Source organism: Aedes aegypti, unplaced genomic scaffold (assembly GCF_002204515.2).
Source record: "Aedes aegypti strain LVP_AGWG unplaced genomic scaffold, AaegL5.0 Primary Assembly AGWG_AaegL5_hic_scaff_1214_PBJ_arrow, whole genome shotgun sequence".
Taxonomy (NCBI): domain Eukaryota; kingdom Metazoa; phylum Arthropoda; class Insecta; order Diptera; family Culicidae; genus Aedes; species Aedes aegypti.
Window position 1 is genome coordinate 9,230 of NW_018734639.1, and position 16,887 is coordinate 26,116.

The 16,887-nt window shown below is 38.4% G+C and overlaps 1 protein-coding gene across 1 annotated transcript; it reads left to right on the top strand.

Moving 5' to 3' along the window:
- Positions 1-8,155: 8,155 nt before the first annotated feature.
- LOC110680342 (V-type proton ATPase subunit C-like) lies at positions 8,156-16,394 on the top strand (the record flags this gene model as incomplete). The annotated part of the gene is made up of 3 exons (XM_021856161.1): positions 8,156-8,322; positions 15,934-16,125; positions 16,191-16,394. Coding segments are annotated over exons 2-3 (336 nt in total), but the record flags the coding sequence as incomplete, so codon positions are not given.
- Between the last annotated feature and the right edge of the window lie 493 nt (positions 16,395-16,887).

A 16,887-nucleotide genomic window follows, 5' to 3' on the forward strand; every position in this document is an offset into this window, starting at 1 on the left:
TTATAGAAACAATTCAGAAAATGATCAATGTTACCCCCAGATTACGGTACCGATTTGTTTCCAATTCAAGCTCTTATGGATGAAGCTATTTTTTTTCAAGAGGTGCACAACAGTCCTGTCAACTCGTCTTCGCATCATGACTAACTTTTGGTAAGTTGGAAGAGATAGTTATCAATTCGGCATCCATTTCCATCGGCAACTGAGAGGTTCCGGTGCTTTCTGGCTAGGGCGAGAATTGGTACCCCGATCGCTAAGTTTTGGGGCGGTCTTCGGTCGGATCAGTTTTCTGAAGACGATGGCTCACCGACCGATCCCTCTCCGATCGCTGCTCTACTGGAAGAGCACTGCCCGCTTATTCCTCAATGTGGGGTGCGTCTCTGCGGTCACGGCAGTCGCAAGGTCACAATTACCTTTGCAAGTCAGCCTTATCAATTCGTCGAGAGGTTCATTTTGGCCTCCCAGTGTATGCCAACGATACTTCTGCGGCCATCATTCACCCGACTTCTTCGTCAGCAGCAGCCGATACCAAAGCCCAAAAAGCAACCACGTGGATGCCCGCCTCGCACCCTGTGCACCTCGACCCAACTGATCCGTAGTTGTTCCCCTTGCCACCGTGAACTGCGCTCACTGCCAGCGACGTCCGCTTTCGGTGGGTGGGCCAGCGAAGCCCGTTGGAAGCCGACATGGGCCTTTTGTGCCCCACCCGGAAGCTGCCGTTGGCTAGACCAGTAGCTTGGGGCTTTGGCAACATCCCCGTCTGGGAAGGTGCGAATTTACTCCAAGGGTCAAACGAAGTTTCAAACGCTAAAATGTTTATGAGTAGATTGATTATGAGGTTTTAGTATACTCTAGAAAAGATCCTTGTATGATTTTACTTTGAAATTTTTATACATTTGTAGAGGTTGGCAATAAACTGAGCAAAAAAAAAATGGATTTTTGATGATACTAATTCTAGGTGAAGCCTTTTCGGGACTAGCTTGGAAAGTCCTCGATCTATGACAATGTTCTAATGAGACCCCTTACGAGATTTTGTATAGATTTCTGCAGATTAACAGCGCATTCTTCCAATCATAAAAAAAAACTTTATGGAATTAATAGACCGATCAATTATCATATCGTCGCTGAATAAATAGATTTTTTTCAGATTTTTATTATACGCACTTTCTGACATAGAACAAATTTTTGTAAAACAAAGTCGCTTAAAAATATGCGATTTGTGCAAGACTGATAAGAGATGGTTCAAAGAAATGTTACGTAATCAACACATTAATAATTAAATTATTCATTAAAAAATCGCAATCTTACTCTTGTTAAGTACAGTAATTAAATGTGTAAAAATCCAATTTTTATCTTTACTAGTCTTGAAATGGCAGTATGGTGAAGTCGTGCCCATACTTCTGGGACACCCTATAGTTAGAGTCTGGAACAACAGCCATTATGGTTGAGTAATGTTTTTAAACAGTAGCGCAAAATGCAAATGGTGCTAATGTTTAGAACCATATTGGATGATGTAATAATAATTATAACTAAAAATTTTACATACAAAGATATCGACCGTGATAATTATATTTTGAATTTGTTTATCGGCATATCGGTCTATTTTGCTCGAAGTAGAGGGAGCATGGAGAAGAAAGCAATGAATACTAGATGGATAGGTACCGTAAGGGAACGGGCGAGAGAAAATTGGATTAGATGGTTGAAAGAGGGCATACCATATGAAACAGTATTACTTGAAACGTCCTTCCTTGTGGCTAACGTCCCCTATGGGAACGGCTTGGGTGTTTTTTGAGAATGACACTATCAAGACAGCCAAAAGGAAGGAGGTTTCAAGCGCCCTAATACTGTTTGGCGATCAAGCAGGTTCTATCGATCGATGGCTTAATATTATTGGGGAATCATTACACAATCTTGGATGGTTTGTCCATAACTAGTAATATTATGGTTTTTACCATTACACTTGGAATCAAGATGACCATAGCGTTAACAGGTAACATCAGTATCTATGTTCATGGTATATTTGAAACTATTCCAAATAAGGTATTTTCTATACGGGTGGCTAATGAACTTTGCTCATTTATGTAAATACTAGTGGTCCCGGCAAACTTTGTCTTGCCATCAAGTAGGCTGTTGAAAAAAAACGCTATGGATCGTCCCATACTAAATGACAGTTCCATGCACTCTCGTTTTTTCAACTTTCCCGGTGAATATCCTGGGATTTTTATACACACAAACACGTCGGAAGCCTTGACGAAGAAAACGGAGAGAGAATCATTCATATCCGTTGCTCGTTCGTAAGCCATTTTCGTGACATACAAACACCCATTTCCATTTTTATTTATATAGATAGACACACGAGAAAAAATCTCTGAACTTCCCATAAATTTCTAAGGGGTGCACGGTCTTTTAGATATTAAAGTGACAGATATGTTTGGCTTCAATCCGGGACACAATTTGTAAACTTCTGATTATTGGCGTAATATCAATATTGAACACACATTTCGTGTTATTATTTTTATGATATCAATTTCGAGGAAAAGGAAACGATATTTTGATACTTATCTCTTTGAAACTTTCAACTTATTAAAAATGTCTGTTTTGCACTTTTGCTCAAACATCCACAAATTTTAGTGGGATTTTCGTAACATCATGCGAAAGAGTTTTCAATAAAAAATCAGTGGGGGTTGTGTACAAGACACGACCGCATGACGTTAACTACGCCAAGTGATTTTCTGCATTTGAATTTAAGACGATTGTCATAGTTGCAGCCTTCCTTTAGTTCAAACTAAATATCGTAACGGTTCGCAACATTATAGATTTTCAATAGACACCCAGTATATTGCCGTAAGACGTAGTTAACGTCAAAATTTAAAAACTTTTCATTACGTGGGGAAAGAAGGGGAACCAAAGCTGGCAAATTTTGCGTTACGTAATATTTGAATCATTCTTTAACAATAGAAAATATATTGCATCCAACGGCACAGCAACAGCGTCCTCGGAAACATCCTCAAATTGCCGTATTGTCAATTATTCGTAATAAATCAATTATTGTATGCTGCTATGAGATGCATTAAGAAATTATAGCAAGTATGTGGTAAACACATTAAGGAATATTACACAAATAACTCTTTAAAACACATTTGTTGGCTCTGAAAAGGGCCGATTGAATTGTTGAATTTGCGTAACACGGACACATTTTGACGGCGCACTGGTAGCAATCCTCCTCGCCCGATGAGATTTGCGGTGCGGATGGCGATGTGCGCTTCAACAAGCGGCTTTGGTCGATTTTCTTCAGCCATCTCGTACAAACAGCTTGCCTCTGGTAGCGAGGAGCTGAGCAGGTTTGCAGGAGCTCTTACCAGCTCGAAAGCGAAAACAGAATGAAACCGAATTCAACGAAGAAGAGATGCTTTATACCCTTAGAATAGCAGGTGATGCTCCTCCTTTCAAATTCTTCGTTTTCTTATCTGGGAAATAGGCTATATGAAACTGATGTCTGGGTAAGGGAATTACGAGATTAGCATTATGCTGTTATTGCATCCCGACGGCACTGCAGCAGCGTCCTCGGAAACATCGTCCAAATTGCCGTATTGTAAATTATTCGTAATAAATCAATTATTGTATGCTGCTATGAGATGAATTAAGAAATTATAGCAAGCATGTGGTAAACACATTAGGGAATATTACACAATTAACTCTTTTAAAACACATTTGTTGGCTCCGGAAAGGGCCGATTGAATTGTTGAATTTGCCGTAACACGGACACATTTTTGGCGGCTTTGGTCGATTTTTCTTCAGCCATCTCGAACAAATTAAAGAATATTACACAATCAACTCTTTAAAACACATTGTTAGCTCTGAAAAGTGCCGATTGAATTGTTGAATTTGCGTAACACGGACACACTTTGACGGCGCACTGGTTGCCATCTTCCTCGCCCGATGAGATTTGCGGTGCGGATGACGATGTGCGCTTCAACAAGCGGCTTCGGTCGATTTTCTTCAGCCATCTCGCACAAACAGCTTGCCCTCTGTAGCGAGGAGCTGAGCAGGTTTTGCAGGAGCTCTTACTAGCTCGAAAAGCGAAAACAGAATGAAACCGAATTCAACGAAGAAGGGATGCTTTATACCCTTAGAATAGCAGGTGATGCTCCTCCTTCCAAATTCTTCGTTTTCTTATCTGGGAAATAGGCTATATGAAACTGATGTCTGGGTAAGGGAATTACGAGATTAGCATTATGCTGTTATTGCATCCCGACGGCACTGCAGCAGCGTCCTCGGAAACATCCTCAATTTGCCGTATTGTCAATTATTCGTAATAAATCAATTATTGTATGCTGTGAGATGAATTAAGAAATTATAGGCAAGTATGTGGTAAACACATTAGGGAATATTACACAATTAACTCTTTAAAACACATTTGTTGGCTCCGGAAAGGGCCGATTGAATTGTTGAATTTGCGTAACACGGACACATTTTGGCGGCTTTGGTCGATTTTCTTCAGCCATCTCGAACAAATTAAAGAATATTACACAATCAACTCTTTAAAACACATTTGTTGGCTCTGAAAAGGGCCGATTGAATTGTTGAATTTGCGTAACACGGACACATTTTGACGGCGCACTGGTAGCAATCCTCCTCGCCCGATGAGATTTGCGGTGCGGATGGCGATGTGCGCTTCAACAAGCGGCTTTGGTCGATTTTCTTCAGGCCATCTCGTACAAACAGCTTGCCTCTGGTAGCGAGGGAGCTGAGCAGGTTTGCAGGAGCTCTTACCAGCTCGAAAGCGAAACAGAATGAAACCGAATTTCAACGAAGAAGAGATGCTTTATTACCCTTAGAATAGCAGGTGATGCTCTCCTTTCAAATTCTTCGTTTTTCTTATCTGGAAATAGGCTATATGAAACTGATGTCTGGGTAAGGGAAATTACGAGATTAGCATTATGCTGTTATTGCATCCCGACGGCACTGCAGCAGCGTCCTCGGAAACATCCTCAATTTGCCGTTATTGTCAATTATTCGTAATAAATCAATATTGTATGCTGTGAGAATGAATTAAGAAATTTATAGCAAGTATGTGGTAAACACATTAGGGAATATTACACAATTAACTCTTTAAAACACATTTGTTGGCTCCGGAAAGGCGATTGAATTGTTGAATTTGGCGTAACACGGACAACATTTTGGCCGGGCTTGGGTCGAATTTTCTTCAGCCATCTCGAAACAAATTAAAGAATATTACACAATCAACTCTTTAAAACACATTTGTTGGCTCTGAAAAGTGCCGATTGAATTGGTTGAAATTTGCGTAACACGGACACACTTTGACGGCGCACTGGTTGCAATCCTTCCTCGCCCGGTGAGATTTTCGGTGGCGATGACGATGTGCGCTTCAACAAGCGGCTTTGGTCGATTTTCTACAGCCATCTCGAACAAATTAGGGAATATTACAAATCAACTCTTTAAACACATTTGTTGGCTCTGGAAAGGGCCGATTGAAATGTTGAATTTTGCGTAACACTGACACATTTTGACGGCGCGCTGGTACAAATCCTCCTCGCCGATGAGCTTTGCGGTGGCGATGACGATGTGCGCTTCAACAAGCGCTTTGGTCGATTTTTCTTCAAGCCATCTCGAAACAAATTAAGGAATATTACACCAATCAACTCTTAAACACATTTGTTGGCTCTGAAAAGGGCCGATTGAATGTTGAATTTGCGTAACACGGACACACTTTGACGGCGCACTGGTTGCAATCCTCCTCGCCCGGTGAGATTTTCGGTGCTGATGACGATGTGCGCTTCCAAACAAGCGGCTTCGGTCGATTTTCTTCAGCCATCTCGTACACACAGCTGCCTCTGGTAGCGAGGAGCTGAGCAGTTTTGCAGGAGCTCTTACCAGCTCGAAAGCGAAACAGAATGAAACCGAATTCAACGAAGAAGGGATGCTTTATACCCTTAGAATAGCAGGTGATGCTCCTCCTTTCAAATTCTTCGTTTTCTTATCTGGGAAATAGGCTATATGAAACTGATGTCTGGGTAAGGGAATACAAGATTAGCATTATGCTGTTATTGCATCCGACGGCACTGCAGGCAGCGTCTTCGGAAACATCCTCAAATTGCCTTATTGTCAATTATTCGTAATAATCAATTATTGTATGCTGCATGAGATGAATAAGAATTATAGCAAGTATGTGGTAAACTCATTAGGGAATATTACACAATTAACTCTTTAAAACACATTTGTTGGCTCCGGAAAGGGCCGATTGAATTGTTGAATTTGCGTAACACGGACACATTTTGGCGGCTTTGGTCGATTTTCTTCAGCCATCTCGAACAAATTAAAGAATATACACAATCAACTCTTTAAAACACATTTTTGGCTCTGAAAAGTGCCGATTGAATTGTTGAATTTGCGTAACACGGACACACTTTGACGGCGCACTGGTTTGCAATCCTCCTCGCCCGGTGAGATTTTCGGTGCTGATGACGATGTGCGCTTCAACAAGCGGCTTTGGTCGATTTTCTTCAGCCATCTCGAACAAATTAAGGAATATTACACAATCAACTCTTTAAAACACATTTGTTGGCTCTGGAAAGGGCCGATTGAAATGTTGAATTTGCGTAACACTGACACATTTTGACGGCGCACTGGTACAAATCCTCCTCGCCCGATGAGCTTTGCGGTGGCGATGACGATGTGCGCTTCAACAAGCGGCTTCAGTCGTGGCGGCGTGTTGTTGTTCCATTCGCGTTCCATTGAAAACTGAGCTGAGAATGCGAAAGACACTCGAGACTTGCTCGAGACATACTCTCTCAGGTAAAAGGCTTCATTAGATTTGATGCATACATATTATAACGAAAACTCAAGTTAAATTTTATACTTCACATGCCTTGTTACTTTTGTTACGTAGTATGTAATTGCATACAAGTGAACTGAAATGGCAAAAATATATAACTTTCTGTTATACATTCAATGTCTAGCCTACTAGACAAATAATCAAGTACAGAATGTTACAGCATCAATATTTAATATGAAAAAAAAACAACTTTCAATTATTTGGAACCTTAAATGAAATTGCATACATTGAGCGTAAAAAGTAAAATTTCAAAATTCTAATTAGGGACCGTTCATAATGACGTAGCATTTTAGAGGGAGTGGGGAGTCTACGACTTTGTTACGAACCATGTATTGGGTATGGGAAAATAGGCTACGATGGGGAGGAAGGTGCAAAAATTGGCCAAAGAATTCTACGTCATTTATGGTCGGGTCCTTATGTAAATAAAGCATTGCTTACTGTTGAAAGCATTTGACGCGCTCTTCTTTTTCAGGAATCAACAGAGAAGAACATTGATGGAAATGTTAACGAGAAAAAAATGGAATTCATCTGTAATTTGAACAGACTTCACTCGAATATCGAACCAACCAAACGTAATCCATATTTGGTACAAGCAAATGTTTGCAACAAGAAATTCATCAAGCAACTCATCGAAAATCATCGCACCAGCTACAAATGCCAAAGCAATTAATTTTACCTCGAGCTTGACGTTCAGTCACTGACAACTTGCACTACCTGCCAGAGTCGATTCCAATACATCTGCACATAAAGTGTACATTCTACATTGATAACAAATGCAACAGAAGGCATGTCTTTGATATTTTGAGTTTTAGCTTATGAAAATAATTCAGGTGAGCAGAAGTTAGCATGGGAGTATACTTTATTTGTAATGCATTAAATAGATACAGTCAGCTCTCTATAACTGGATGTTTGAGGAACCATGAAGTTAGGGAGATATCGAGTTAGAGATCACGAAATCAGTGCAACTGCGGTTCTAGGGACCATTAAAGTTGCTAGGGAAATAATCTTTTACAATGTTTCTACAACTCAATCATGCGAATTAAATTTGTCAAAACTCTGCTTTAAATTAAACTATCTATTTTTTAGATTTACTTTTATAGAATATTATAATTGATTTGTATTAGGATTAAGTATAAATAACAAAGTATAAGCTTCTGAACACAGTTAAAATGGAAACATGTGCCAAATACAGGGGCCAGTAAACTGCCGTACAGACGACAGATCAAATGGTAGACATGCACACACTGACGCAGAGACTGTCACGTGAATTGCAATGGTGGAGAAGATCTAGTAGAGGCTAGTTGAAGGTTTTTCTCGGCCTGTCCGTGGTCGCTTGTCGCTGAAGTCCGAGTAGAACTCCGCGAGTGCGTCGTCACAAGTTCCCCGTGGGTAGATCGGGAATCGGGAGTCTGGAACACGGTGTGTGAGTGCACTAGAAAGAAAACATCCCGCTGGGAATCGAGAACCAGGTTCGTTGGATTCATCAAAATTGCATTGCCTAGTTGAACGGGCTTCAGTAAGTGGTCGAACACCATCCCTCAGGATTTGCTGTGGAAGGAAGGTTTCAAGTCCTTATTAGTCTTTTGAAGGACTCTATATCTCGGAATTCGTAGTGTAAATGTGAATCCTTGCTATTGTGATCAGTTTTGAGTGTAAATCAATTCCAAAAACTCCGTAATTGTCGCATTTCTTGCACTGAAATTTTGCCTATCCAGAGATAACAAAAAGTAGTGTCAGATGAAAAATCAATAATCACGGGGTCAACCTCAGTTAACTATTTTCAATGTTTTCGACTTTTTCGGGCAATCCTTATAACTTTTGATCAAGCATAGTCTGAATAGTGGTTTAAAATTCTGGAATTCAGTAATTTTTAAAGCAGGAAAAATATGTCATGTGACTTATCATTCAAAACAGCTGACCATTTTTCGCTCACTCGCGTATAGGCTGTCTCCCTCGTTCCCCTGTAATCAAACGGGCAAAACGGTGCCTATTACTGTGTGGTTGCATAAGTTCGGGGAGGCGATGTGATTCAAAAACATTGCAAGGGATCAAAACTTGGCGTGATGATTGTTGTTATCCTTTATTGATTTCCAATAGAAAAACAATCATACTAATGGGTGCAGAGCCGTACTGCCCACCGGTTGACTGCCACTAACGACATGCCGCTAGACGCAGTGGAATTTGGATGTTACAACACACAGGATGAAATATTAATCCGAACCGGAGTGTGTGGCCAAGCGTCTATGAAGAAATACGTTGTTTGTTTTGTACCGCTATATCTATTGGCGACAGGTTTCGTAGTTTGCTGTCTATGTGCATTCTAGAATCTTATAAGAATGAACATCGGTCTACCTGCTTACCTATTTTTTGTCTTATCAATTTATTGGAATTACTATAAGGTGATTATATAAACGAAGCCAAAAATTAAATTTCTAGTGCCACAAGACGAGAGAATCTGACAGCAGTTTACGTTGAAAACAATCAAATTGCTTGCTTGCTGGTGGTGACCATTGGGATAGATTTTCAACGCAGAGCGCTTGTTTGGTTCTCAAGTATTGTGCTCTTGAAAATTTGAGGTATGGCTTCGTTCTAAAATCACCAGGTGATTTTAGCTGCAGCCAAACGAGAAAGTTACCAATAAGATAAACGTGGAGTATCTCCAAGCAATAAGATGGTCCGAAACACCTACGAAACAATATACATTACTGCATATCTAACGCAGGTGTTAAGTGCCTATCTACAATAAGAGCTAAACCGCCAATATATTTAAAACTATGTGGTCAAAATTTGTATTAGACCAAGTCAAGGAAACACAAATCCTCTTATAAAGGGATTCAGTGTCAGTTACTTTCATTCAAATTGTGGAATGTTTAGAGATATGCTTCAAAATTATTCGAACGAATCAGCAGAATGTTTACTAGAATTCCGTTGAGAAATTTGCTACAGAAATTTATTAAACAGTATATTTTAAGAGCTTCTAGATAATTTCACGTAAGTTGTGTAATTTCAGGGAGGAGTAGAATTTTGCCATATTAAGCCTTGTTGAAGCGTTTGGCGATTATAAAGCAAAGCCATGTTGAAGATGTTTTGTGCTCGATTGCCGATCGTTCAAAATTTTCGTAAAAGACGTAACTCTCCCTTAATGTCTGTGGATGTGCTCATTCGGGACGAAATGCCAAGAAAAAGAAAAAAGGGAGGAATACCTATTATTATGCAGAACATGTTGTTGTGATCAATGAAAGTTAACAGCTGCATTGTGCATTTGTATCCGATATAAATACAGGAACAAGATAATAGAGTTTTGGCGAATATTTCAGAATGAAATCCAGCTAAAATTTCTCGTGTTGGGACGAATTCGACAGAGTTGCCACTATAGTAGAATAACAACGATAATAATTTTTTGGGGAAATTTAAGGAAGAGATTATGTTTGAAATTGAAAGGTTTTACTCGAAGATTTTTTTGAGCTCATGAAAAGAACATTCTTGGTACAATCCACAGACAGATTCCTGAAGAAATTTGTAGAGGCTCTCAAGATGGGAATTTTGAAAAAAAAAAATCTGGTGGTTTCGTCTCAAACACCTCAAGTGGGTGACCAATTTCGCATAAATACGTTACGCATACAAACGTTTGGCATAAAGCAGTTTCATACAAGAAAAGGTAATATTTCAAAGAAGGCATATAATTCTCATCATGCCAAATGTTCATTATGCCATCAGTATGCGAAACGTTCTTTTTGCGAAATGTCCCACCCCCTATCAAAAGACCCTCATGTCATATGTTGTTTCTAGGAATGTTGCTAGAAATTGTATGAGAAATAGTTTTAGGGAGTATCATTCTCTTAAAATATTCATATGAAAATGTTTCTCTTTTGCGATATTTGCCCATTTTGAAGCCTTCGCCAAAAATAATTCGGATTTGGTTTGCTCAAGGAACGTGGAAAGTTCCTCCCCAGACAACCAGAATGTACATACAACTAAATCACCTTATGCGTTAAGTGATGTTTTGTGTGAAAAGATTCCGTATAAGATGTCATCAAAAGGCCTTATGCGTACAAAAGTGGAGGCGATATATGTGCATAATTTATATGATGAAAATTAACATACAATGCGAGTGTACAAATTTTATGACGAATTAATCTGTTACTTTGTACGACTTAGTTTATGATAACAGCTGTCAATGCTACGGATTGATTCGACTTCCTTTGTACGTTTATACAGAACGAAACAACATCACTGATGAACTCAGAAAATAGCATTCTATGCGAGGAAATCTCAATCAAACGATTTCATTAACTATGTTGTGCGGGTGTGATGTAATTCGAACAAGTAAAACGACTCTTTACGTTAATTGTTATGCGACTTATTTGTCTGGGTCACTATGTAGACTTTGGCACTTCTGAAGATATTCAGAACAGATCGTTATGGAGTGTTCATCTTATTCTTAGTCTGGATTTCAATCCAGATAATAGATATTTTTTTAAACACTCTTTTATTTTTCAATTTACTGTAGGAAAACTTAATAAATCATTGGAGTTTTTTTTTTCTGTTCGGGATGAAGCACTGCGACCAGTTTTCTTTGATCTTTTGTGGTATACCCGTGACCTTTGTTTAGTGCATGTCGTTTACTCCATTACTATTGAGAAATAATGAAGTAGTCGTTTTTATACAAATATTATTCTTTACCATTTCGCATAGAGCCTCTTTAGAAAAGATACCGCTATTTATACCTTTTGGAGAAAACAGTTTGTCACCATTAAACTCTCAAAAGCGCGCCCCTTTAATCAGGTTCGGCCACTAAGCTGGTTGAATGATACTGATTTTGGACCATGCATCGGTACTCTAGCGTATCAAATTATTGCTTCTACTTATAAGGTTCAAAGTCGTTTTTTGAAACTGTGAACGGGTTCATCCCATGAAACATTTAGATTCCTTGAAACAAAAGCTTATTTTAGAAGTTAGGAGGTCTGCTACTCTACTGATTCGGAATCGTTTTCCCTCCTAGATTATCGAAATATAAACTCTTGAACTCGGAAAGAAATTGTCTCATGAGGTGAAAACCAACCTCAGATGCTGATTGAGCCATTTTTTCACTTCGACTCCTCATTATTCTAGGACAAATAGGTGGTCTTAGTGCCTTGTTACTCTCTTATACTCTTCCGGACCTTACTTATAAGTATTCACAAGAAAAGATACAACAAGAGTACATATGGTAGATCTTACCCCGGTAACGCACCTCGAAAAGGTGATCTACCCGCGTTACGGGCAAGGTTGCCCATTGACCTTAAAAAAAGTTATCAACAGCCTTCCAAAGCATCAAGCCAGAACCTCATTAAAAATTAGTCACGAGTTCTACGGATATTACACTGAAAGCTTGTTCATGAATTCTATTTGAAACTTTATGTACCATAATCCGGTTTCGTTTTTTTATGAAATAAGATTTAACATTTCATAAAATTAGTTTTACTATCAAAAAATTATAATGACACATTGGGAAGAAATTGATCACCGTATAAAAACGTAGGTTTAGGAATAGAAAATTTCCTTATTTTCTAAATTTGGGTCTCCGAATCTAAAATTGATGTCCAACATTGTTACAACTCGTGTATTTCATAATTTTATTGCAAAACTAAACTTTGTATATCTGTATTGCACACCTAATTGAAGGCAATTACCTTTGAAATAATCACGTTGTTCACGAATGTATGAGCAAAAAATATGCTTTTAATGCTGTATCATTTAAAAATGAGTTCATTAGTCCACACTTAGCTTACATAACATTTTTATAACTAGAAAACATGGAATGTCTATGAAGCCACCGAAACATTAAGCCATCTTAGAAGAAAAAAAAAAAACTATTTGGTACCGACCTGATCGAACTTTCCCGGTGATCAATTTGCCCCCGGATTACGGTACATGAAAGCTGAATCGTCTTCAGATTTTACGTCCGTTGAAGTCCGCCATTTATGTGTTATCGGATCGACCAAAATTAATCATTGCTGATAAAATGATTGAACTGAATAAAATTGCCTACAAAATTTATATGTAGTTGACCACTGAAATCTTTTATGCCCTCTAATAAATTAGTTTCTATATTACAACTTAATATCTAGAACAAGTAAAGGCATTTGCACCGAAATAGGCAGTTCTTCAGAAAGCCCAAGCAAGAAGTTTCGATTTCAATACGCCGAGAAGTTTCACGGTTCACATTGTGCTAGTGCGAAAAGATATTCGTGTTTAGTCGAGTATTGATTACAGTTGATAAAGTTTTGTAAGGGCTATAGGTTCCAAAGTTACAGATGGTGAAGTTTGACAAAAGAAATGCACCGAAACTAAAAGTGATCTTGCAAAAAAAAAACTATTCGTTGAATTGTCTTGGAGTCTTAAGCACATTTGTTCCTCATTACTTAATGAACAGGTATGCCAAATTGATTGGACGAATTTTTGTTTTGCTCGCAAATTTGACTTTTGAAACCTGAAGTATAAAAAGGAATCGGTTGAGAGACGCCGAAAATATAGCTATCTGAATTTTACCGTTTTGTGTGGGAAGGTGGCTTGACGTATTTTATATGTCCATACTGTATATTTTTCTTTTATCGTCATTACTTAAAACATCTTTTGAATGGTTCGACATTATGGATGTTGACGTACTTTTCAAAACTCCTACCACAAAACCTTTTCATCTCGAGACAAAATACTAAAGTAGTTTTAAGTAAGAGTCGTATTTTTCCTCCTTATCCATCCTTATCCCTTATCTTCCTTATGCATCACCGACCAAAGGTGATTGCCAAACCTTTTCCTAACTCACTAATATACATCCTTTCCGTGGTGATTGTGGAGTTGCAGAGATATTCTCGGTCTCTAGAAGCAACAATCATTACACCCTAACATTCCTTTCCAATCCCAACAGACTGTAAGGACTTAGCCGGATGTTATTGATCTATAATATGAAATCTGCTAAAATGTCCACTTCGAGAATAAGCGCAAGGTCATATACCTTATTCATTTGGATCGTAGTGCAATTCTTACTTACTACTTCTAAAAAGATCAATGAATCAATCAATTAATCAAATAGTTAAAGACTAAAACGCGCAATAATTGGTCAACTTCAAATTGTTGTGTTTCTATTGAAATACTGCATTTGTGAGTTGAGTGTTATACAATGGTTGCTATGATGAGTTACATCTTTGCTCTTCAGTTTTCAAAATGACGTCCAAGTTAGAGGAGCAGCGTGTCATTTTTTTTTTCTCGCGCAGCAAGAGAATCAGAAGTTCTCGCACGAACTTATGTGAAGCAGATTTCAAGCAGCTTCCGGGACAGGAGCAAACTATCGAAATTCCCCACCCTCGACCGGCATGCCATATGCTCGTGTGGTAACAATAAGTGACATTTTTATCACTACGGAAACCATCAATCATAAGATCTACGTCTAGAAGAGCATCGAAAAGCGGCTATTACCATTCATGAAGCAACATAATAGACCTGTGCTGTTCTGGCCAGACTTGTCGAGCTGCCACTATGGGTAAAAATCAATCGAGTGGTACGATGCGAAAAACGTGGTTTTTGTACCCAAAAATCATAATCCTCCCAACAGTCCTGAACTTCGCTCTATTGAACGGTATTGGGCCTTGATAAGATGTAATTCAAAATAAAAACTAATAAATCCGTGGAAAACGAGCAGCAGTTTATATTAAATTGACGTTCGGCGGCGAATACGGTCGATGAGATCACTATGCAAAATTTATGGAAGGGGTTAACCTGAATGCACGGCAGTTCGGAATTGTTTGTCAAAATTAATATCGGATCATTTTTTGCTTTAAATTTATGAATTAATTCATTAATTCAAGTGCGACTATAGGGGACTGTCCACTAAGGGAACACCGACCCTAGTACTTCTAAAATGCTCTACTCAAATATGAAGTCAGTATTTGAAAATGATTAAGATAAGGCCTTGTCAAAACATTACCAGCTTGGAAAATTTGTTTTTTTTTTTCGACAATTTGGGAATTTCGAAAAAGAATCTAAATATTTCCTAAGATCGAAGCTGATTCCAAATTCTAATTATGAACTCTCATAGGTATGTAACCCAACGGAATCACAAGGAACCGGTGAACTTTACCAAAAAACTCCAAAAGGTCTTCGAAAAACTAGACCTCCACACACTGAGGATGCAGCAAATTCAAATATCATGCAAATATACATTGATTATTTTGCCACAAGTCTGATTTTCAGATGACATTCTTACAAACGGTTTCAAAACGACATAAAATAAGTTTGCTCAAAATCAAAAAGTCGCTAAACTGGAAGCGATCCAAAAACATCGAGAACAGAACGAATCGTTCAACGACGCTACCTAAATTGACTTGGTTAGAAGCCAATAAAAGTACTTATTCTAGGCGATAAAGAACTCGTATGCTTTCACTAGAGCTTTCTTAAGAGTTGTGAGGATTCTCCACTGTACGACCCAGACAACCAGAAAATCGCATGAAAGTTCACGTTACAATTTCGTTTACTCATACTAATTACATCAAACTCGCAAAACACCGTGGATAAACTCGTCAGATTGATGAGTTTCCTCGCATAAAAGACTTCTTTCTGAGTTCATTTGTACATTTTGTTTCGTCTCGTACACACGTACAAAATAAGTCGAATTAATCCGTAGCAGCTGTCAAATCATCATTTGTTATCATAAGTTAAGTCGCATAATATTACAGGTTAGCTCGGTAGAATATTTATACACTCGCATTGTATGTTTATTATTCATCACATAATATATGTACGCATATCGCCTCCACTTTTGTACGTAGAAGGCCGTTTCGCAACATCTTATTAAGTGAAATTTTGCACATATAGAGCCTCCAGGTGATTTCGTTATACGTAACATTTTGGTTGTCTGGGGATACCATTGAAGCTGAAACGAGTAACCATCAGGAAATGTCGAAATTGCATCATTTTAAAATTTTATCTTCTTGCTAGGCAGATGATAGTAGTTTACGGAAAATTTTTATAGCACAAGGCGTACATTTATTATTTATACATACCAAGTTGGCTAATTACTAATTATGTGGCTTCTGACATTCCAGGTAACTGTCGCACGATCCTCTGACACAGTTCCACGGTAGAACCCAACTGACCAAACCAAAATGTCCGAGTATTGGCTAATATCCGCCCCGGGTGACAAGACCTGTCAGCAAACCTGGGAAACGATGAACAACTTAACCAGCAAGCAGAACAACCTCTGCGAGAACTTCAAGTTCCACATTCCGGATTTGAAGGTAGGATCGCAGCTCTGGTCAAGATCACCATGTTCTATGTACTTATCGGATCATTCGTCTTGCAGGTCGGTACACTGGATCAGCTCGTCGGTTTGTCCGATGACTTGGGCAAGCTCGACGCCTATGTGGAGCAGTCGACACGTAAGATTGCCTCATACCTGGGGGACGTTCTCGAGGATCAGCGGGATAAGCTGTACGAAAATCTGCAGGCAAACAACAGTAAGTATGGATATTTGCTTAAGTTTTATATTTATGGGGTTTTCGATAATGTGTTTTGCATTGAGCTAAATTACATTCGACCCAGACATGATTTTTTGGAGGAATTTTCAACCATCATCGCATCCAAGCCAAAGATAGGAAGACTGTCGATCGCACCAAACTTTCATAACTGCTGCATTCCTTGTTTCGTTAATTTAATTTGATTTTTTTGCTTTATATTATGTATTGTTGGTTATTGCTTTCTACTCGTGGTCAATAAAATACTTGAAATTCATGATATTTTATTAGTACACAACTAAATGAATTCTATTAATCTGGACTTGACGAATATTATCACAAGTCATAAGATCAATTTTCCTTCTTCGTAATCTAATCTCATACGAAAATACAATGTTTTCGGTACGAAAAGATTAAATTATACTTCAAAAACTTATTTCTTGTGTAATTTCTTTTAAACATGCGTACAACATTGACATTTAAATAACGAGCAATTGTCTTTTTCTTGTGCTTCGTAGTACGGACTAATTTTGATAGTTTATCAAA